The 24,173-nt window shown below is 37.0% G+C and overlaps 3 protein-coding genes across 9 annotated transcripts in view; 1 reads left to right on the top strand and 2 right to left on the bottom strand.

The window, feature by feature from the left end:
• Positions 1 to 24,173, bottom strand: part of LOC137387575 (sodium-dependent phosphate transport protein 2B-like) — a 141,103-nt gene that overhangs the window by 48,496 nt on the left and 68,434 nt on the right. The window lies entirely within an intron of this gene.
• Positions 203 to 4,189, top strand: LOC137401823 (uncharacterized). Its single transcript, XM_068088323.1, has one exon. It carries the CDS (start codon positions 203 to 205, stop codon positions 4,187 to 4,189), a length of 3,987 nt encoding a protein of 1,328 aa, XP_067944424.1.
• Positions 8,839 to 24,173, bottom strand: part of LOC137401745 (lactosylceramide 1,3-N-acetyl-beta-D-glucosaminyltransferase-like) — a 41,836-nt gene continuing 26,501 nt past the window's right edge. For 5 of the 7 annotated variants that reach the window (XM_068088226.1, XM_068088270.1, XM_068088235.1 and 2 more), the window contains one exon: positions 18,370 to 18,709. In XM_068088226.1, the coding sequence (XP_067944327.1) occupies positions 18,698 to 18,709 (12 nt within the window). In that variant the 3' untranslated portion in view covers positions 18,370 to 18,697. Of the gene's footprint in view, positions 9,260 to 18,369; positions 18,710 to 24,173 lie in introns of those variants that run through there. The other 2 variants (XM_068088251.1, XM_068088257.1) reach the window with 2 other exon arrangements.

Here is a 24,173-nt window from a genome sequence, read left to right as displayed (position 1 = left end):
CTCATCAAGTAGCTATTTAGCTGATTGCCAATTTTGTCATCCTTCCTCTAGGCTATATTCACATGTAACTACTGTATTAGATGGGCACGCACGGGTAGGTGCCATCGTTAGTGTCTTACTGGCTTTAATTATTAAAGGGCTAGTTTTGTTTATTTTCATAGTAAGCCTAGTTGAAAGTTAACTCATAATTTTGTTCTCTGATATGGCGTCAGAGGACGAATCAAATCGTCAAACTAATATGCAATCACTTGAAAGGTCTGATACAGAGGTAGTTTCCAGGCGTGAGTCTGTACGCCTAAAGCTTATGCATTTGAATAATGAAGTAGCTCAAGCTATAGTTGAGGAATTTGAGCATATGGACCATTTTTTCGGTCAAACTGAAGCTCACACAAGAGAGCAAATAGAGCAATATAGTGCCACTGTTGATGCCAATTTGGAAACTATTGAAGCAAACTATAGTGAGTTAGATAGATTGACTGAGAATAAAACAGATTTAGAAACAATCAAAAATATGTTTGATTTGTGTACAAGCAAAATCGCCGTGAACCGACAGAAGCTTACAGTGCTACTAGAGGAGATGGACCAACCTAAACAAGATGATGAGGAAGATCTTCAAGAGGCGTCTGCTACCTTTGCTACTCACATGGAAAAGTTTAATCAACTGCTGTCCCGAATGAGAGAAAGAGAAGCTAATACCATAACTGAAGCAACACCTTCAGCTTATAGCCGGCCAACTGTTATGCCTACACGCACCAACAACGCAGAAGTCAATGTGGAATCCTATAACAGTATTGGAGCTCAAGATACAGGTCTACAAGTCATAAAAGATCTCACAACTAGTCTTATTGCTTCAATGAGAGCAACAAAGAGGCAGTCTCTGGCACCTGCTGTGTACCATGGTGATCCCATTACCTTCACAGAATGGGAAATGGATTTTGACGCTTACGTGGAGACTGAAGGTTTGACAAATATTGAACCCCTCCGTCACCTTAAAAGGTTTGTGTCTGGTAAGGCTTACGATGCCATCAGCGGGCATTTCTTAACTAATACACTATCTGCATACTATGATGCAAGAGCAGTGCTGAAGGATAGATTTGGAAACAAACACAGCGTAAGCAGAGCACTACGTAAAAAGCTGTCGGAATTCAGCAAGATAGGACCCAAAAATAGTTCTATGCTAAGAGAATATGCTGACTTGCTGGCACATGTTAGATCTGCTATGAGCGATGTTACCCAGCTAAACATCTTAGATGATAGCGAGGAGAATGAGAAACTAGTTGCAAAGCTACCCGATTTCATGATTAGAAGTTGGGTGAAAATAGTCAAGGAAAGACGTCAAGCCAGGAAGCCGTATCCTGACTTCAAAGAGTTCACATCATTTGTTATTGACCATGCAGAGATCATGGAAGAGCCGTTGATGCAGCTGACAAGCATGAATTTGAAAGACAAACCCAAACAACAAAGAATCTACCCTAGTGCTCGAGTTAGTGCTCTTGCAACATCTACTGGTTACGCTAACTCCTGCATTTGCTGCAAGAAGCCTCATGCAACAGCCGAATGCTACACACTGAGAGATATGAAGGCGGCCCAACAAGAAGCCTTTGTTAAACAGCATCGTCTATGCTTTGGATGCTTGGGTTCCTCAGATCACAGATCTAAAGAATGTCCAAAAAGAGCAACCTGCAAGAAGTGTCAGAAAAGACACCCCACCGCCTTACACAGAGAACCTCATGAATGGGAGCAAAAAAGGAGTACAGATACAAAGGCTCCAGAAACTCAAACTAGCACTTCATGTGGGATGAAAATGGAAACAAAGCCCAACAAGCAAAACATAAGCACTCTAAAAGAAACACAAGGAAACACTCCTCGAGAGGATTCTTTGCAGAAAACGAGGAAGCTTGATGTCAAGTTCACAAGTTGTGCAGAGAAAGGGCTAAATATGATTCTTCCTGTTTATGTTTCTTCGCAGTTTGATCCACAGAAAGAAGTACTTATATACGCTATGTTAGATTCACAGTCGGACAGCACATTTCTCACAACAGACGTTGGAGGCATGCTGAAAACAGATACAACAATAGAAGATGTACAGATAGAAACTCTAAATGGATCGACACTTGAGAAGATCAATTTACACCACAATATTTTAGTTAGGGGTTTCCACGAATGTACCAAGCTAAGCATAGCAGCTTACGCTTGGAATAACTTCTCATGTGACAAAGACCAGATACCCACTAGAGATAATCTGGCCAAGTATGAACATCTCGTCGAAATCTCCAAGTTTCTTCCTCCCCTTCTTGATATACCTGTGGCTATGCTGATTGGGCGAGACTGTTCAGATGCCTTTGCACCGATAGAGACAATACGTGGACAGAAAGGACAACCATTTGCTGAGAAAACAGCTCTAGGATGGACAGCTATGGGCAGTGGTAAAAGACAAAATGGTCGTAAAACACCAAGAGTATCAGTGAATGCCTGCAACACATTTGCAAAGATACTATCTGATGATAGTGACACGCTAAGCTCTCAAGATGACATAAAGTTCATGGAGATTTTGAGTACAGCAACTGTACAAAGAAATGATGGGTACTTTCAAATGCCATTACCTTTTAGATCGTGGTCCAAACTACCTAACAATCGTTTGCAAGCAGCATTGCTGGCTACTCGGCTTAGTAAGACACCGCAACACGAGTTAGATCTTAGAATTGACGAGGAGCATTACTGGTCAGACTCTCAAATTGTGCTCAGCTACATAGCCAATGACTCCAAGAGATTTCAGATTTATCTAGCAAACCGAGTTCATGAAATTAGAGAGCACTCACAAGTCACTCAGTGGCACCATATAGCCAGGGAGCACAATCCAGCGGACATAGCGTCCAGAGGGATAGAATTCCACAAACTAATGAAGAGTATCCGGTTCCATGGGCCTGAGTTCTTAAAAGAAAAACAAACATATCCTTCAGCTAACCACACTGATTTCCAAGCGAAACTCGGTCAAACAGATCCAGAAGTGAGAAGAATTAAAAAATGCAACACAAAAATGAAACAACCTAATCCAGTGCTCAAGCTCATAGAGCACTTCAGTACTAAAATTCGACTTCTACGAGTTGTTGGAACACTTCAAAAGATGGTACGCAACAAATCATGGAAGCTGGAACCACTAGAGGCAGTCAAATGTGTGACATGCCGCACACTACGAGGAAAAAGCTCTTCTCAGCAGATGGGAGACTTGCCATTAGAAAGAACTGGAAAGTACCCCCCCTTTAGGCATACTGGTATGAACTGCTTTGGGCCTTTTGAGGTTAAAAAAAGGCGTACTGAGCTGAAGAAGTATGGTCTAGTCTTTACCTGTCTATATACCAGAGGAATACATACTGAGCTCTTGGATGACTTATCGACCAATGCATTTCTGAATGCATTGCGTTGTTTTATATCTATTCGAGGACATGTGAAAACCCTGTACAGTGACAATGCCACCAACTTTATTGGAGCAAAAAATGAATTTGACAAGCAACTTAAAAATATGGTAGACAACGAAGCTAAGCAAATTCTAGCAAACATGCAAATAAACTTCATCATGTCAACACCAACAGCTAGCCATCAAGGTGGTGTTTGGGAGCGACAAATTCGCACCATTCGATCTATTTTAGACGATGTCTTTTACAAACACAAAGGCAGATTCGATACTTCCATGCTACGAATGGCATTTTGTGAGGTAATGGCAACGGCTGACAGCAGGCCTCTATCTTTAGTTGATGTCAACGATACGGAAGAGCTGCCAATCACTCCGAATGCTTTGCTAACTGGAAAGCCAGAACCAACACCGCCACCCCCAGGTGAGTTTACAACGGAGTCATATGCTAAAACTAGACGGAAAGAAGTACAATGTTTGGCGGAAGCATTCTGGCAAAAGTGGAAGGTCACTTACTTCGATGAGATTACCAAGCGTCAAAAGTGGGCCGATATTAAGGTGAACCTTGCCAAGGGTGATGTGGTACTCTTGGTCGAGCACGATATGCCCAGAAATCACTGGAGAAAAGCTATAGTGGAAGAAACCTATCCAGGATCAGACGGTCTTGTTAGAAAGGTGTCAGTTCGATTAGCGTCAAAGTTCCTCTCCAGCGAAGGAAAGCCGATGGAAAAAAGAACAATTCTACATAGACCTGTTCAGAAACTAGTTAAACTAGTATAGATTATGCTTATACTGTTATACTTGTATTTTATGCTATTACTTTTATCCCCCATCTATGCTGAATGTGCACCGTCGAATTTGGCAGCACATTTTTTGTTTTATCACATATACATATCACTTTATACTACTTTCTGCTTACCCTTACCTTCATGTATGTTTCACAATATATCGCTTTCAGGTAGTATGTTTTATGCTTTCAACATAATCCTTAAAATGTGGTGAAATGTGGACAGTAGTATTTTTAGCTTGCTTATAATAGTTAATTTCCTAGAGTAAATTAAGGTGGGAGTGTAATGAAATTAGATACGTGTATTATTTCTAGCCATTTCTTAAAAAATATTTCTAGTAAACATCAGCCCCAGACTTCTTTGTTTTCAAGGTATAATAGATAATTACCTCAACAGATGTGTCACGACTATAAAACAGGTACATTTTTAATAAATACTAATGCTTTTTCCAGTCTTTGGCTGTTGGGATGAATAAGCTTGAGAGCTGCTGCTGCGGGCGTTGGAGTGCGTTCCATTAGCGATTGGCGTGGCTGGGACTACGACTAATTTAGGGTCCGAGATGTGCACTAATTTTGTCTAACTTTTTTGCATTCTCGGTTCATCTTGGTCAACTGTCTTCTCTAGAACTGGTCAGTAGAGCAGCAGTCTTTGTCCTGAGCAGTATGGCTCAATAAGCTCACCATTATTGGTGATAAAGTTTCTAAGTTTATAAAGTTGTTCTTTTAAAAGTTCTCAAGTCTACAATATTTTCAAGTCTATTTTACCAAGACAAGCCACGGAAGGCAACAAGGTCAGTTTTTGCCTATTAATTTGTGCATTTTACTTTTAGCAAACTGTTAAACTTTTACACACATAAGGATTTGTTACATTCACTGTCTATTTCTCATTTTATGTTTATTTCACAATTTATGGCTAATTCTATACATTTGATTTGCCTCTAAAACATTTGAATCAATTTGTATATTTTACACTGTTATTAATAATTGCAACTGTTTTATATTAATGTACATGTCATGCAATTCGCATTGCAGACTTCACGTTGAGCCAGTTGGGTTAAATAAAGTCTCATGAACCACAACTACTCATCAGTAAAGCTAGCTCTCCATTACGGCTTGTCGCCCTAGATAGCGCCTGTCGCTACACTTACCAAATAGAAAGTTGTAATCTTCCATCTTTGACTCCAAACCAATCACTCGACTTATCGATGTTGGGTCACTGGACTCTGCTCTCACTAAAGGCCACAACTCCAGGAGATACCTGTAGTTTGCCAAAACCTTAGATAAAGTCTCTGCACGAGCAGTCCATCTAAAATTACATTATTTCTTTATCTAATGCTCAAAAATTCGATGTCAATCTTTCCAACTTGAAGTGAATCCAGGCTTGTGCATAGTAAGGTCACTCAATCACAAACATCTACCAGCATTTGTACTTTTGTCGGCCTGCTTTATTTCATCCACTCAGTCAGTGACTTGCTCAGTCAGTCTGAGCAAGAATACTTGGTCTGAATAGAAGAACTAGTAGTAATAAGTCAATGACTCTGACTGTAACAGAGTCATTGACTTACTTAGTTTAATTATTGTAATACTTATTGTAATTACTTATTAATACTTGTATTTAATAATTGAATAATTATTAAAATATTTAATTAATATTATAATTGATCTAAATGTTTGTTGTATAAATAATAATAAAGTCGTTATCGTCGAAGGAATATTGCATCCTGCTACAAAACGATGTGATTACAAAAAAAATCATTAAAAAAACACTAACCTTCTGCTTTTTTTTGCCCAGAAATTCATGAAAGTTTGTGTCTTTTTAGGTGCCATTGCACTGACTTCAATGACATAATATTCGCGCTAGGAGGCTGACTCGCTGTTGTTCTCAGAGTCATCCTCAGCCTCTACATTTATTTTTCTCATAACTCTGCTCTTTGGGATGCGGGATCAATGGGAACTAAGCATAGTGCGTGGCATTGTGTGATTGTCTCTTGGCAACAACTAGCAACATGGCCGCCTCCATGAAAACTAACTTTTTTCTCACAACTTTCATTTTTAACCACTTATTATCGTTTCTCAGCGATTTTGGGACAAAAAAATATAGGGGTGCCAAGCAGACGTGGCATCTTAGGACCTGCACCACAGCCAGGTTAAAGATGAACTGACATAGAATGTTAGTAGATTTTATTAGAAAGTATCGGTATTATTATTGTAGTATTGGGATTAGTATTATTCTATCATTTGTGATTGCTTTTGGTGTTTGAGTTGATTTGACTGCCAGGATTTTCTAAAATTAAAAGCGACAAAACTTGATCCCGGTTAAAACGCTCAGAAGAAAAATATGTGAAAAATGAGGTCGCCAGTTGTTAATGTTGTTTTTCGTCGATATTGGATATTGTGTTCAAGTTGAAACATTACGCGTTTTTATTCTGTCGGCCTCTTTGCAACTAGAGATGTCGTGATCGCACTTTTGCTTGATCTGAACATTTTAACCGCGATCAAATTTTGTTGATTTCAATCTTGAAACATCCGGGCAGTCAGATCACCTCAAACATCAAAAACAATCGCAAATGATAAAAAAATTTCTAATCATTCTACTAAGATATCGAGTAAGTTCATCCGCGTGAAAGATCCTGGTGAAGTGACAAGCACTCCCGCTGCTGTTGTCAGAGGGTCCTGGTGTTGTGACAAATACTCAGACATCAGCTGTTTGTTCTTCCTCTCTCACAATTTCAAAGGAGCTGGAGTATTTGTCTGAAAGATGCCACCTAAGTTGTGGTGTGCCAGACCAAACAGCTTCGGTCTTAAGGAAACTTTGGATTCCATTTTTAGAACATTTTTAGATTCTGTTCTCTATTAAAATGCTTCCTACTGCATCTGCGCATCGCATCTCTTTTTTATGGCTGCCGGTGACGGAGTGAATCTTATCTATTGCACCATCCTCTCTAGACTGATTATCAGTGACTATCATAAATTAACAAATAGAATGAGCCTGTTGTAGCTTGTGTCCTCCGGTTGACATCATAATACCATGTTGATGATTAAAGTATGCATCAGATAAGAATAACAAGTGACACCAGCCCGCGCCACTTGTTGTACCTACACAGTATGTCGCAAGGAGGAAACCTTTTCCTTGTTTTTACTCCCTGCATCGAATTGCTATGCATAACTATTCAACTTAAAACAGAGCTTGCTTATGGTTCAATAAAAATTGCTGGGTGCAGTCATGCATTGGCTAATCCATTGTTTCATGCCTTGTAGGCCTAAACATCTTCAGCAATATGTACATGCAATAAACCATGCTTCTATGTAAGGCTCTCCATAAAAGGTAGATCGATGAATTATTTTAAAACATTTGTATAACATTATATGTTAGCATTTGAAACAACTTATGTTAACATATTTGTCACTCGACATTGAAACATTCATGACACGCTAACTACATTTGTCCCATATTTTCATATGGCATCTTCAGGTTAGTAGGCTACTTGAAATTAACCACATTTGTAAAATGTGGCTGACAAAGTAAAAGAATTGGTGATGGCAAGTTATCTCAATTGACAGGCTGCTCACTCACAAATAATGATACCTGCAGCAACACCGTGCAACGTATGATGGCTGACAAGGTCATTGTACATTTATAGAGAAATCTAAACACATAGTGAAAGAAGCTAAGGTACAGATATTGACTAAGATGGATGAGCTACAACACATAACATGTAACTATTTAAAGGTTGTAGGATTATTGAATCAGTTAGATGTTTGTGTATTGCACTTCCCAATAGATCTGAGATCCAACGGATTATCGGTTGTTAGTTGTATGTGAATAGTATGTTTATTTGATATATATGCATATGCCGATATATCATGAATCTAACATGAAATTAAATGAAGAGTAAATAATAATAAAAGAGGCGATAGCAAATTTGATAGCAAGTGAAAGTAGCATAGAAGATGTATAAAAACTCGCAATAATATGTAGCAGATAAAACATTACTAACAATTTATGATTTGATATGAATGAGTATATAATAGATATAAAGCAGAAATGCGCATATACTTGAAAAAGGCAGCTGAAAACAAAGCATTAACTATATGAATAATGGCAAATAAAAAAGGGACTCTGTATAATAATGATATTAAAGTAAAACGTATTACCTTGTTACATCCTCTCAGGAAATGCAATAAGAATTTTCCTGGTTGTGATATAACGTGATGAATATTCTTGATCGTGCTTTCTGATGACTTAGTTTACTTTAGGAATATTGACGAATATAATAAGTGTAAAACACAAGTTACCAGCTTGAGGTGCACAAGAGAAATGCCTCAGGTGGCCCAAAAAATAGAAAAGTGTTGCTGCCAATTGCTAATGAATCATACTTCCGATTATAAATCAAATACACAAATGATAAATTAAAATTGAAAAACACATAAAATGAGGACAAGGCTTGGTGAAATCACAACTCTGTGGTTAAAATTGACTTGTTTGCTGTCTCTTGAGGACCGCTGATAGACTAGGACATTGAGTAAAGATGTACACATTACTACGTGTACTAGTGTACACATTACTAGGTGTACTAGTGTACACATTACTACGTGTACTAGTGTACACATTACTACGTGTATAGTAAATAAGTTGCTGAATCTAACAGTTTGCATTAAACATCTTTCAATTTTTTTTATAACCTCACGTAAGATTGTACGAAATTACAAAATTTTAGACAAAGTCAGCGACAGCGATGCTGCTTTATAGAGAATTTACAGCTCCACAACCAGGTTGATAAGGGTAGAGCTAGTAATTCTTTAGCTTTTGTCTTGTTTTGGTCACCATTTTACGGTTGGCTGGAGAAAGACTAACGCTTGTAGTTGCCAAAGATAAATATCCACAAAGGTGTTAACAGTTACAATTGAGGAAGATGAGCCAAACCCGAGTGCATGTACTATCTGATTGTCGGAGTAATCTTTTATGCTTTATGTTAGAAATAGTTCTTTGAGAGTGCTGGCTCCACATTATGATTGTGTAAGCAATCTCTCTTCTAGGTCAAGCATGATGTCCGTTTAGCTCCCTGTAACCAGAGGCTGTGCAGTGTTTTTAAGAAAATTGTTGCATAAGCAATAGCTCTGTGAGCTTGGCTGGACATGTCGGAGTCCAGTAGCAAGGGAACCTCATGATTAATAGTTCCTGAGTGAATGTATGACTATGGATGCCCGACACTGGAAGCTTTAAAAATACTTCAGATCTAGGGAGTCAGGAGTCATAGAGATAGTTTACATTATGTACATAATATGTAGGTGTGGTACACAGGCTCAAAGTTTGACCTATATCTATGCCTATATCTCATTTCTTCATCAAATGTTTTGTGCTGCCACATCTCACTGAACTTGTAGTGACAGATGATTATGAACTTTTAGAAGAGTTGACCAAACTGAAGGCTGGTACAGACTGTATCACAGTATGTCGGCGTTTATCCCTCAATATATCGGTGATCATCAGCAACAACATAGTTCCTACCCATCCGTAATTACATCAGCAAATTGCCCACAACGTAGTATTGTTCATTGGGACACAATACTAGTCCCGCAGCAACTATCATGAAGAGAAATATATATCAAGCAATCAGGAACAATCATAGATTCACGATAAAATTTCGAGAAAGTTTGATAACTGCAATGTTTTCCGACATATTCGACCTAGCATGTCGACAATAATTGTCGAAAGAACAACCCCAATATGCGCGATACAATGAGAACCAGCATTTAGACTTGTTCTCTCGATCTATTTATCTCTTAGCAGTATATTTAGTAGCTGTAATGATTATTTAGCAAATTCGACATAAATTTAATTGGACATTAACCTACCATGCTGTTGCTTGATACGAGCTTAAAATGCAGCTATCACATTGTTTTGAACATCTGCAAATGAATTGTTTCTCTTCTCCATGCATAAAATCAAATTGTGATGTGAATATTTAGTGGGAGATGCCCTGAGATTGCAAGTGCATATTGGTTAGGAATAGCCATCGTTATGTAACCACAGATGCTGCTTTATGTCTTATGTCCGTTCTAAGTTTTATGCCTTCCTGCTGTAACCACATATCCTATCCATATTGTTAGTGCTGATGAATAACTGGGCAGTCAGTTGTAAATTCGCTTGAGTACTGTACAGTAATGTTATTGTATCGTGATAGTAAATAAAGAGCTGAGTTTAATACACTGACAAACAAGCTACACAAATGTTGTTACAGCTCATCTATAATTTGACTCTTATGTAAGAAAAAACTAGTTATATAACCATGATCACTTATATCATAGAAAAATCTTTTAATCCTTTCCTGAGCCAACGGAGGTTCTAATTGTCATTATCATAACGGACTGTCGCTGTTACAATGAACGATTTCATTTTGTCCGAAACAAAAAACTCGGTGTAGCTCTACTTTCATTCACCTTTGTCCTAAGTATCCTGATATTTACACATATTACACATGGGTCACTTGAACTCTGCTACTGACAGTTCCTAATATTTATACATATACTAATCGGTCACATGAACTCTGCTACTGACAGTTCCTGATATTTACACATATACTAATATATGTTCTGTCGGTCATTCCTTCGGTCATTTGTTCTTTAAAGTTCCGACTAAAAAAGCCAAAGTAGTAGTCAACGTCATTTCGAAGCTTCGATCAATATCACTAAATATGAGTAACACCATGAAAAAATAAAGTACAAATATGATTTGATTTAAAAACTGAAAAAACATCTGAATATTATTTTATGCCACAAGTCAAAATAGTTATGTCCTAGATCAATATGTTATTAGTAAAAGCGTTCTTTTTGAAATCATTACGTAGGAATGTTTGAACTTTTATACATCCTTTATAAGTATTCACCCTGTAACAGTTGCACAACACTATATCATTCTTCATGAAAATTTTGGCCCACTTCATAATCCCATCCTCTACGCCTCGTTACATATGCTAAAGCGTATCTTGACAACTGATGCTAGACACGAGCAACTACACCTTGATTTTAATCTTCGAACAATTGAAAAAGAGGATGATGGTGAAAACAGAGTGAATGGTGCTGTTGGCAGCATTGAAATAACTCTGTTTTTCTTGTCGTAGTGAGTTCTGTAACTTCACAGATGGTCATCCTGATATTATGGCTATTTTAAAACAACTACAGCTTAGCTTACGTCTTTTATCGATACACATGATCATCTTAGTCGAAGCCAACATAGCCTTAGGACTTCTCCGTCGTTTTACTAATTATTGAGCAGCAGCCATTTTAAAGTCATTCCGATTTACGTTTGTTACTGAGAATTATATGAACAATCACCAGTGTGTTTCTAACTAACTGTAAGCGTGAAACTGCTGTAACCTACAGCCTGCAAACTTGTGCATAACATTTTGATATGCAAAAGACAAGCTCACATTTTTGAGAATATTTAAACATACGTTTAAATATTCTAATCGTGACCTTGATCAGAGCAGTGACCTTGACCAGAGCACAACATGTTCAACATGCACAACAGTGTACAACATGTTATGAAGTTATTTCTATCAGATAGCTCTAGAACCACCGCTAACTTCCGGCAATACACTGTACTAAACCCAACATTGTTTAGCTTTGGAGCCATTTTCGAAATGAATTCCAATCGACGACGTTTCGTAACGGCTACGATTAACTGCTCGTTTTTTAGCTTTCAAGAGCTTGTAATCACATTTCTACATATTTTGGGCCTACAACACAGCAGAGTAAGACATGGTGAACCTTTTGATACCAAATAATTGTAATGTGAATTTTGTTGCAAGTCCACCTCTAGAAGAACTCGTTATTTGTTGTACTGAACCCAACTTAGTTTAGGAGAAATGGCTATACGTTGTAGGCTACCATACCCAACTTTCTTAAGAGAATTTGCTATGCATTGTACTGAACCCAACATTGTTTAGGATAAATGGATATATGATGTAGGCTAGGCTACCAAACATAACAATGTTTAGTAAAATGGCTAACTGATGTACTGAACCCAACATTTTTTAGGAGAATTGGCTACACATTGAACTGAACCCAACTTTTTTAGAAGAAATGCTACATAATCTACTGAAGCCAACTTTATTTACGATAAATGGTTTTATGTTGTAGTGAGTCCAACTTCGTTTCGGAGTAAAACTTGTCCATGTGTAAAACATATTCAGTTAAGAGGAGTTAGTGCTAGCTTAGGAAGTCATTAAAAATTACTCATACGTATTCAAAGCCTACAGCACACTACATTTAAGGCTGTCTATTCGCTGCAAGAATGGTAGAATGTCATCATCAACTAGGAACAAACAACTTCAGCACTACCAGAGAGACCCAGTTCACCAGTTCCAGTAGGTTGCGAACATAATACATATTCAGCGAGCAACGTAATGGCTAGTGCCAGGAATATGATCATGTCTCAGCCATTCATAATCTTATTTAAAAATCAGTAACCTTCATCATGTTGCAGACAGCAGGTTTACAATCTTATAGCCTTTCCTAAAACTGAGGCAGAAAACTGGTGTTGTGATTAGTATAAGCTTTAAAAATTACACATAGTTTAATCAATAATCAATTAATCATATACACTTTGTTACAGTTGTGTTGCTGAGGTAACTGACTGGCTCTCTACCACCCTTAGGACAGCCAGGAGGGTCTTACATCACGACTGGCTTTTAACGGGAAATTACTACAACTATTTTTACCAACTGAATGTGTTGGAATGGACTATGGTCGGTGGTATAACCCACAGTGTGACAGTTCGATTGCTTTGATGGCTTTTATGACCATCCATAGATCGTAGATTAAACTCATTCAAACTCTATCTGCCATAATATCATTGCGATTGCATATCTATGTAAAAATTAATGCCTCGGTCCCCTTTCTTGATGGGTGAACATTATGATAACATCAATCAGATATGAAAAGGCCTCTTGAGAGGTTCATCTCACTCACCAACCGCAGGTCTCTTCAATTGTTATTATCAGCTGTTATACACAGCTGTAGCATACCGTAACAAAATGAAGCATGCTTTTTGACCTTGGTGGCCAGGGATCAGATATTCTATCCCATCGCTCAGGGCGCTACTGAGCCTTGATTTCTAAAAAGCATTTACACTCTTTATAGCATTCCATTTCTGAAACAGTCCAGGTGTGCAGTAATCTCTTGCAGTAAATGTATTATATTACCTTACAGGATGAAAATATTCGATGGATTTAATAATTCGCGATTTCGCGAACAGTCTATTCCGCGAAGTATTAAATTCCGCGAATAATTAGTTTTATTTTTAAACACAAGGGAGAATAACTACTGCCTCAAATTAAAAGCTAGTCGCTAGGCAGAAGTAGTAAACGTAGCTGAGTTGCAAATTTTTAAAAAATCATTGCTGGGGCTTTGAGTTAACCCCATTGCCAATGAATCACGCTTCTTTACAAAATTATTCAAGTTTGTCACAAGTTATTCGGCATGGCGTCTTCATCTCAAAATTTTCTTTTACATTTTTCTTACATTGAAATAAACTCCATCAATCTCTAATACCGAAGTTGATGACGGTAATGATTCCGACCTGGACATTATGGTATGTATTTGATTTGCAGTGCAGATACGTTTTTCTATAATTAACTGCGTTAGTTCATTCTCTTGTTTAAAAACTGACCGCTTTGAAGCTTTCATTCAATACTTCAGCTATTAGTACTTAGCATGATCGACTCGTAGTTGTCAGCTAAATAAAAACCTAAACACGTGGTGTATGCACGTGAATAGTTAACTCTATTGCTAGCTGCAATAGAATTAATTCTTAATAAAGAGTGATTGTGTTCATCCCCGAATAAATTAGTCCGCGACTATGCATGAAAAAGGCAATTTGCACGAAGCTTAACTCAGCGAATATTTTCATCCTGTAGGGTATATTATCTTATATGCATATGACCCAAAATGTCAATATGTCAATATGTCAATATGACCCAATATGTCAATATGTCAATAGTTTAACATAGAATTTTAGAGGTGAATTAAAGTTTATTTGAATACCCTGATAGAGTATGAGTGACAATATGTCGAAACAAAAATCCACCATGGAATGGGGTGGATTCATTTAGCCCAACGAGTATTAACAAACCAGGAGCTACCTTTTAGATGCCTCTGTCAGTGGTACATAACCATCAATGTGGTTACTCTATCCAAAACTTGTGAACAAATCAAATAAATAAGTTTAGCTTCAAACACCTTTATTCTGAGGTAAGCGTTCGATAATCATTGCATAAAAACATTAAAATTTTGATAAAAATCTCAACCCACAGCTTTAAACCATAACTGTCACGAACAACTTTTATCGTATTTACCAGGTAAATCAGACACGCTGATTCCGATTTTGTACTCAAAATAAAGATTAGTCCACTAACCTTCAAAGTCATTTAGGCTTTTTTAAAGCGTTTCAATATCCGTTTCGAAAACAACACAATCGGCATTACAAGCTCCGCCCATAAATATGTGACGAAACCTAGCTTTTTCAGAAATAGAGGTTAGGAATGTTTAGTCCGATTTAGAATAATAGAGATGGGTGTCTTAGAACCCATTATTATCTAAATCCAGCCTGTAAAATAATTTCAGTTTTTTATGAAAGGGATATAAACTAATTTAAATTGCTCGTATCTTGTTACATGACGTTTAAATGGGCTGGACGCCGAGAAAAATAAGCTCAAAAAGCGCGGTTTTACCACAAGCTAGCGATGTTATTGCGCTTTTTAAATATGCAATGCTAAATAGCTTATCTACTTTTCAGAAAAGACTGATATTATTTTTAAGGCTGAATTTAGATATTAATGGATTTTAAAACACCCATCTCTATTATTCTAAATCGGTCTAAACATCCCTACGTAACTTCTGTTCCTAAAAAGCTAGGTTACGTCACGTATTTATGGGCGGAGCTTGTTATGCCGATTGTGTTGTTTTCGAGACCGATATTAAAACGCTATAAAAAATCCTTCATTACTCTGAAAGTTAGTGGCCTAATCTTTATTTTGATTACAAAATCGGAATCAGCGTGTCTGATTTACCTAGTAAACACAATAAAAGTTGTTCGTGGCAGTTATGGTTTAATGTAGTTTCACCCAAGTGCTAATTGACTTTGTTGTCATGTATGCTGGTAATCGCAAGTGCATATACGTATAATATACAAATATCTATGTGCGTATAAGACAATGTATGATATACCAATATCTATGTGTAGGCCTATATAAAACATTGTATACTATACATATATTTATGACCAGGGAAGAACCTGTGTATCTTTAAAAAATTTAAAAATTCATATTCAAAAATGTACCAAATTAACATACTGCAATTATTTTATAGTAATACAACCATAAATTTGTAGTAGTAGGCTTTAGGTTGCAGATGGCAATGTATCGGTAGAGATGACTGTGTCATTTGCATATTTCTAGTGTCTGACAAGTGTAACACGAAATCAGTGAGATTCATGGGGTTCCTCCTCCTCCTCCTCCTCCTACAGAATAGTGACAGATTGTATTCAGTTTATCCGGCTTATCACCTAGTGTTTTATGCCAGCATCAGGCGTTTCATGAAGCCCTCATCTGCATAATTGCTTTCATAGATTGTGCTTGGAGCTTAGTAAGGCATTTACACACAATAGGATATGCGTTGCTATTCCATAGTGTCTCTCACCAGTCATGACTTAGGTATGACCTAATGTTCCAGATATAAAGAGAAACTCCTACCACTCCCAGTTACTTTATCTTCAAATAAGATCAGCTAGCAACCACCTGTCATCACCCGCCATGCCAGCGGCACCTACTGTCATATACTAGCAAACACCAGGCACACATTTGATGGTCTATCACACAAGTATTATATGAGCAAAAATTGAGCAAGCAGATATTTTGCGGATAAAATCTGTACAAAGTACTTTTTATTTTAGAAATACAATGTGTATATAGTCAATAGGCAGCAATAATGCGATTTTTTTGAAGAATGTCAGCATAATTGATACATTCTTATTTGTTATTTTTTGTCTAGTTTTGGAGTTGTAAGTTAGAGCTTCCTAATGTTCTCATCGATAAATAAAACAACTTTCAAGCGAACAAAACAACAAATTATTTCTGCGCACCTCAACCGTTTTGAACTATGCCTCAGTTGACATAAACTTTAGCAGAGCTAACGCACGTACAGGTGTGATGTTTATGGATAAAATTTTGCAGTGGCTAGTTTTTAGAGTGGACTAGATTGAATGTTATCGAGCTTCATATCTAGTTTATCTGTATTCATAGCATTAGCAGTCCTCTTCCTTATAATTAGTTCTTTTATTCATCAAATTGCTTATTGGAAATTTATTGAATTGTCAGAAGCATTGAATCTAGGTTTGAACTATTTCAGCATCAAACAAGTATGCGTCTCAACACACTCTTATTATAGACAGATGTAGTGCCACAGGCTCAAATTCTAACTTGTGAGCAGCCGAGGAGGAGACACTTTGCATATCAGATTTGAGGCTTATTTTTAAAACAGACCGGCACTGCAGTTCTACAAGTTATTAATTGAAGTAAGCCGCTGCCTCGTAATGCTGGTAGTGCTTAGCAAGGTCACTATGAGCATCAAAATAATATAAGACTGAGATAGTCATATCCGTTAGCACAGTGTTATTTGTTCATTCATTCACTAGTTTGTTCATTCATTCATTCGGTGAGTCATTCCTTAGGTCGTTGTTTGTTTGTTCTGTCGGTCATTCCTTCGGTCATTTGTTCATGCACTCTTTGTTGGTTTATAAATTTGTTGATTCTAGCAATTGTTAAACCAATCGCTTGTTTTTATGTCATCTAGTGATAGAGAAACGATTGTATCAGTTTCTGTCAATAAGTCAAAATGATTTGGTTGTGTCTGTCATCCTCTATCCTTGAATGAAAGCATCACTGAGAACCCATTGAGCCAAAAAATGCTGACAGGCCAACTAAAAATATGTTATAAACATTAGAAAACTCTACCAGGTCATAGCATTAGAAGGAAGAAGCTGGTTGGTAGCTTATTAGGAAAACTGAAGTAAACTATGCAGTTATATATTTAGTATTTCTCAGCCATCTCAGTCTATGTGAAGGTAGTCTGGGAACTGTCTGTGTCTGCCTAGTCTAGTAACACTGTGAAAGATATCAATTCTGTATTATCAACTCTCATTGGCAGGGAGCCGGCAATAGGGGAAATATATTATTCACAGGAGCTGTAGGCAGCGCAAATATAGAGAAATATTAAGTAAGGTATAAGGATGCAGGAGACAGCAAGAAGTTGGGTGATGAGGCAGTGGATGTGATGGCATCCTCCATTCGATTATAAAACATTAAACTGTTGGGCAAACTTTCAACTCTTTTAGGGCTGACATAAGGCTTCCTCCATATTAAAACTACACTTGAAAACTATGAAGCTTTTTCCCACTGAATATATCTAAGAAGGCAGCAACCATGGCTAAGAACAGTAACTGGTCAAAGACATTAGCTACACTGAAACACAGGAAGACACTTGTCAAGTGATGGGTGATTTGGTGAGTGCAACACTACCAACTTGAGCCAGAGAGTGTTATTTGTCATTAGCAAGGATTGGTAGCCATTGGTAGTCATTTGCGGCCATTGCTGTTCATTAATCATCTCAGGTTATGGGTGAATAACTACTGTAGTTTGATAAGTGTTGAGTCAAATACACTCCTTGCTCATTTCATAAGCATCTGAAACTCTGAGGCTAAAGGTGTTATCAGATTTATAATGCTTTAAAAATAAGTGACTAGTGATACACGTGAAAAATTTTGAAACCAATCTAGCACCCTCACCATTTTAGGAGAAATATGATAATTTTGGCCATGATTGGATGGCTACTGGCACACTATAACTGATTGCGGCGGAGTCAAAGATGCATCCCCAACAGCTGTAAACCGAAATCTTTATAAATGTTTTAATATCCTAGGCTACAATACCTGAATGCTTGTCATATAACAGGTGTGTTTCCTGCCTGCTAAAATGTTTTATTAGAACTTTTTTTGATTCTGCGATAGATTAATTACGTGTCGTGTAGGTCACATATCACTGAAATTGGCATGAGAAAGATTACCGTAAGTGCAGGGATACACGCAAGACTAAACAAATACATAACGTGTACCCCATTCCATGAGAGATACTTTTTTACTATTTTATCATGATAAATATTTTTTTACTATTTTATCATGCGTGCCCTTCTCGGGTAATCATAGGAAACTCAAAAGCGCATTAAAGTTTGCAGCTAAAAGGATATTAAAAATTAGCCGTTATAACAGCTAAGACTATGATTTCATGCCCTGCGGCTATTGATTATCCTTATTTGATGGTCAGTGATGGCTTTTCTAATACTATTAAAACATTGAGTGCAGTATTACTTCTGATCAGGTATGTTAATTCTTGATAGAACTCCCGGGTTCATGATTGTATTTAGAAACCAGTAATCCTTGTTTGGTATCACCCTGTTACCTACAAAAAAGAACACAAACCACAATTTTTTTATGCTTTTTTATAATAATACCTAAGACTGACTGACTTATTCCTGCAAAGCGTGCTTACTTTTCAGCCAATAAACAAAAGGCTTTGGTAAATCTGTTTAACAAGTTGGAACTGCTTATCAAAGACAGCTTGGGTAATTAGCATGCCAACTTTTATCACAAATGCAAGGAATGCTTAATTTAACAGGCATTTCAATTGAGTTGTTTATGTTGCTGCAAGAATCTCTTGACAAGCCGTATCTGATGAAAAAAATAGCAACTAGAAAACCATATTTTCAAGCTGAATATTGATAGCCAAGCACGGCAGCAAGCACGGCAGCGGGTAAATGAGTAGAAGAAGTGAATGAACAGCTTTGATGTTGAGTCTTTGATGTTGCCTTTATGAGCATTGATATAAATTACTCTATAAAAATGAGATACTAACACAAAATACTAGATCAATTGATTTGGAAGGGCATCTCTAGGTTCACACAGTATGATATTATTTATATTCTAAAACTCACTTGTTAAAGGTTGACTCGCAACAAAATTCACATTAGGCTACAGTTATTTGGTATCAAAAGATTTCCCATGTCTTACTCTGCTGTGTTATAGGTGAAAAATATGTGGAAATGTGATTACAAGCTCTTGAAAGCTAAAAACGAAAAGCCGCTGTAGATTGGAATCAGTTTATTTTTCTGACGTTGTCTTTACATTTGGTTATCGTCTTGTCACGTGATGTTCTCATGTGAATTGAAAGGCCAAGAAAAGGCTCAATATAAAACTTTTCATAGTACTAGTTTATGAAAAACACTTCGGGTTTTACCGAAGACCTCGTATCAAATATAGATGCTCGCTACTTTACAGTTTTGTTTCGACTTGGTCTAATCGTCTAGTCGTAATCTGATCATGTGACCCATACTTCGCGAATAACTTCTGCAGCATTTTTCGATTATCACAGGTGACCAACAGGCTCGGCACGATTATCAGACAATGATATGTAGGCCTACTCCTTCGAGTTAAGGTTAAAATATTAAACGAATTTTCACAGTAGGTTATAAGATACCAGTGCTGAAAGTGACAACATTACAACGACGGTAAAATAGACACATAAGAACAATAGACATGGTTTTATTGAACGTATGAAGAATATTTGTGAAAATATTTTGACAAATGAGGTTGCGTGAAAGTGTAAACAGAAGCCATCTTGTACAACTACGTCCAATTTGAGTCGTTTTGGAAAGAGATTCTAATCTACGTCAGTGTCGTGATGGCAGCGATTAACTGTTCGTTTTTGAGCTTTTAGAGGTTGTAATTACATTTCTACATACTTTGCACCTACAACACAGCAGAGTAAGACATGGTGAATCTTTTGATAGCTAATAACTGTAACGTGAATTTTGTTGCAAGTCAACCTTTAAGCGTTTTAAAATAAGTTTCCATTTGTTGGCATACGTAATTAAGCAAGTATTCATTTGCAGAGTTTGTTTTGACTTCGTCCAATCATTTATAGGATTGTTAAAAGAAAATCTAGTATTACACTTCGACCATCAATATCATCTACAACTGAACTTGTCGAAGACTACAAAAGTAATATATTAAAACTTGCTAGACATACAGGTACGTATATAAGAGTGAAATTGACACAGCTATTATAATATGGTCTTTATCAGTCATTTACACTTTGGTAAGGTTGTTAAACTCTCATCCCTCCATTTTTTTCCACAAAAACAACGAAAACTCACTTAATGTGTAACTGCAGCCTTGTAAAACTGATGATTATGACAGCTTTCGGACAGTGCTCTAAGCGTTCAGTCTCTCAGCGTTCAGCAATGCCTAAAACTTTTCATACTCTTGGGAGAGACTTGGGACATGGTAAGCAATAACGTAGACAAAACACAGCATTAAAAAAAAGCTTGTTAAACCCACCTTACAGATCATTAGAAATGGGTGAAATCGGTAAGGACACCATGACTATGACACAGCATTGTAATACTATTACCCTCGACATTTTGTAACACAACCACTCTGTTTACCTACAGTAGTAGACAATATGTCCACTGTAGTTGTCACCTGGTCAGGCAGAGTTTTGGATGAATTTGCTGCTAGAATTAAGAGCAGACTAGATGCTGGGCGGCTAAAGTCACAGACAGTTGTGGTAGATATTAAAGCATGACCTTAGGGTCTGGACACACGAATAGCGACATTTGGTATTGCAAAAACTGTCACTATAAGATAGCAAAATCGTTAGCAAAAAGTAGATAGTTACAGCTTTAATCGTTTCATTTCAACCCATAACAAGCGGCCCAGCTAAAAATGAAAGCCTATTTTAACGTGAAACGGCTTGCTTCCTGTGAAAATCAGCTAGTAGATCAAATAACTGGAGAAAAAATATTAAAAAATAAATTAGCCCAATAAAAATACAGTTTGCAACACATACAGCAGTAGGCTCTGTGAGTTGAATGTTCCTAACCACAAAAGTGCTATAACCATAAGTCCCTATAACCACAAAAGTGCTGAGTTCTAGCCACAAACGTCATAGCACTTATCACCCTGTTGTGTGCTTGTGTGTTTGAGCCTTTAGTTTCTGCTCTAATGCTTTTCCTAACAAATAATTGCTTTTGTGGAAACTTTTGCAAACAAGCATGATTGAATTTGGTGACCACAACTGTTTGTTTTTGAACTGTGGTTTATCAAACACTTCCATAAAATTTCTTTCCTGTATTTAACAACTTCCTGTTTGTCTCACAATTTAGCCATAACATTTGTTGGCTTTAAATACAGAAAAGTGAATACAGCTTGAGCACAGGATTATATAATTATTAATAGCAGTATAAATCTATTTAGTATACAGGAATGCTTTTCACTCTCTGGGTGATTAGCTTCACGCTTCAAAATGCTTCACACCCTTAGCTATTGCTAACTCTGTGAAGCATTTTATATAACTAAAGGAGTAGACAATGTGAATTATTCTTGTCGCAACTGTAGCCAGAAATTAATAATAAGTTATATAACCAACTATTAGCCTCAGTTTTAAGGTTACAGCAACTTAATGTGATGCAATCCTATGGTTTGGTAGTTTTAGTGTAGGTGCAGTGCTATGATAGACTACTTCATACTATGGAGGATTAAGGAGGGTTAGGAATGAGAGAATATCGATATATCTATAGTGTAATGTGGTGCACGGTAAACATTGGTTTAGTTTTACGCCCATCTATAAACTTAAAGTTGCCTTCTACATGGCGATCTCGTCGACATGTGACTGACACGTTGACTTCTCTATCAATGACATGCAAACAAACCAAATAAAATATTTAGCACCAGACTAGTTTGTTATAAGCTAAGCGTTTAGTTATTGTAGGCTAAAAACATTAAAATATTCATAAAGATCACACGCTATGGCTATTATTGGCTAGTTGGTACACATGTGTTGACCTAACATTGCATGCATAGCCTAAGATCATATGGCATGAATGGAATAACAGAAGAGCAAACTTATAAGTTAGTAGAGAGACACTTCAGTGATATAAAGATTATTTGCTGCCTAGCTGCCTGCCTTGAACACCTCCACGTGGTAACATGTTGTTGGGCAGCCTGTCCTTTATAATGGGTACAATACATACAGTACATGTATGTTTCTACAAATTCCTTCAGTAGCAGTAACATTCCTCTGGAAAACTGCAAATGTATAAACTGCATAACTACTAGCATTAGCGACGACTGCTGTTTGCCTGGTTTTAGAGGAATGTATGAGTTATCATGTACTATTGTATACATCAAACAAAACAAAAATTACGGTACACAAGGAGTATGAGATTATAATCCGAATATCACACGAGTACCCAAATACTGGATATTCAAAAGCGTCCCTAGAAAATCTTGATTTCATCAAAAAGTACATCTGGAGTTAATTCTACTCATGCCAATAAGGAAAAAGCGTAACATCAATCAGCGTAACATTTAATCTCATCAATTTCACAAAAACACTAAGCAGTCAGTTGGTCGCCTCCGTGTAGTATGGATCCTACCTAGGAAAGGGGCCATGAATGTAATCACCCGCAAATGATTACATTAATGGCCCCCTTGGCCATGATCGTAATCTTGGCTATCGGCCAAGAGGAAATGTCATCAGTTTTCTACTAGTACTAGTCTGGTTGTAAATAGGGTCTATGAGTTCATCATATGACACTTTAAAAATTAGTTTTGGAATAGTTTTATCTATGTGTAAACATTGACACCATTTTTATATTTTCCATGGAGGATATTTTTAGCCTTTGTATTCACCGAGTTCAATATCAGCCAAAGGTTTTATATTTTTAAAATAATTCTTTATAAAACTTGGGGGCTTCACCAGAGCTTACACTTTATTATGTTTGTGTACTTGTAAAGCGACATGTAGCTTCAAGATTCTCCCCAAATATGGTGGTTTCGGCTTTGTTGATATCCTGTAATAAAATAAACATCAGAATCTGATAAAACTCAGGCAGTCAGAAGTTTTGTTTCATGCCAAGTTTTGTCTGTATGATCTCTAAATGTGTTGCTAAATTGGGCTCAACTAAACAGTAGCATCCATCCAGCATTTGTTCCTACATAGAATGCTTGGGAATGCACATCAGCTGCTTTTTGGAAAACATGTTACATGACCACTTTTTATTTTAAGAGGACCGTGTAAATGTCAGACAATGACAGAGCTATTCTGATGATATATGTTCCCAAGTGTATGCTAGTTTAAGTCAGCTTGTTTTTGTTCTATTGATATAAAACAGCCTTACTCTTTTCACATAAATCACTCATGCTGAAGTCAACATAACTAACTGCCTAGCAAAACCCAGAAGCAAAGATTTTCACAGCCCTCTATTGCAGTTTATTCATTTTTAAATCAGCTCTATAGCTAAGGAAAGTTGACAATTTTTTCATCTGTCATGATTATCATGAGCATTTTATCTGACAATGGTTAGCATGAGCATTTCATCTGACAATGGTTAGCATGAGCATTTCATCTGACAATGGTTAGCATGAGCATTTCATGTGACAATGGTTCTCGCTATTTCGAGCATACTTCTCACTTTACTGAAGTAGATTGGTGTCGACTGATATACTGATAGAGAATTATGGCAGTTGCCAATGTATATCCACAGCACCCTCATAGAGCCATGTCATTGTGAGAAAGACTCAAAAGAAGGGGTAGTTACAACGCCTCCCTAGGAAGGCAATAAATTCCTCATGCTATCTAGGTCTTAAAATTACTTAAGTCATTCACCACATATTAAAGTGGTTTTTGATTAATCTTTCTTACAGGATGTGGCATAACTCTCCAGGATACTACACAACTGTACTGGATAAGACATGACTGTAGGTTTATTTTAAAAGTGGTAAAAAGCTTACTTCAAACATAAATTACTTTCGAACGCTTAAAAGTTTAGCAATACATTTTACTAAGTTCGGATGCTGACTAG

The sequence above is a fragment of the Watersipora subatra genome, chromosome 1 (genome assembly GCF_963576615.1).
Source record: "Watersipora subatra chromosome 1, tzWatSuba1.1, whole genome shotgun sequence".
NCBI lineage: Eukaryota > Metazoa > Bryozoa > Gymnolaemata > Cheilostomatida > Watersiporidae > Watersipora > Watersipora subatra.
The sequence above is the reverse complement of the archived record's forward strand: the minus strand, read 5'-3'. Positions and strand labels throughout refer to the sequence as shown.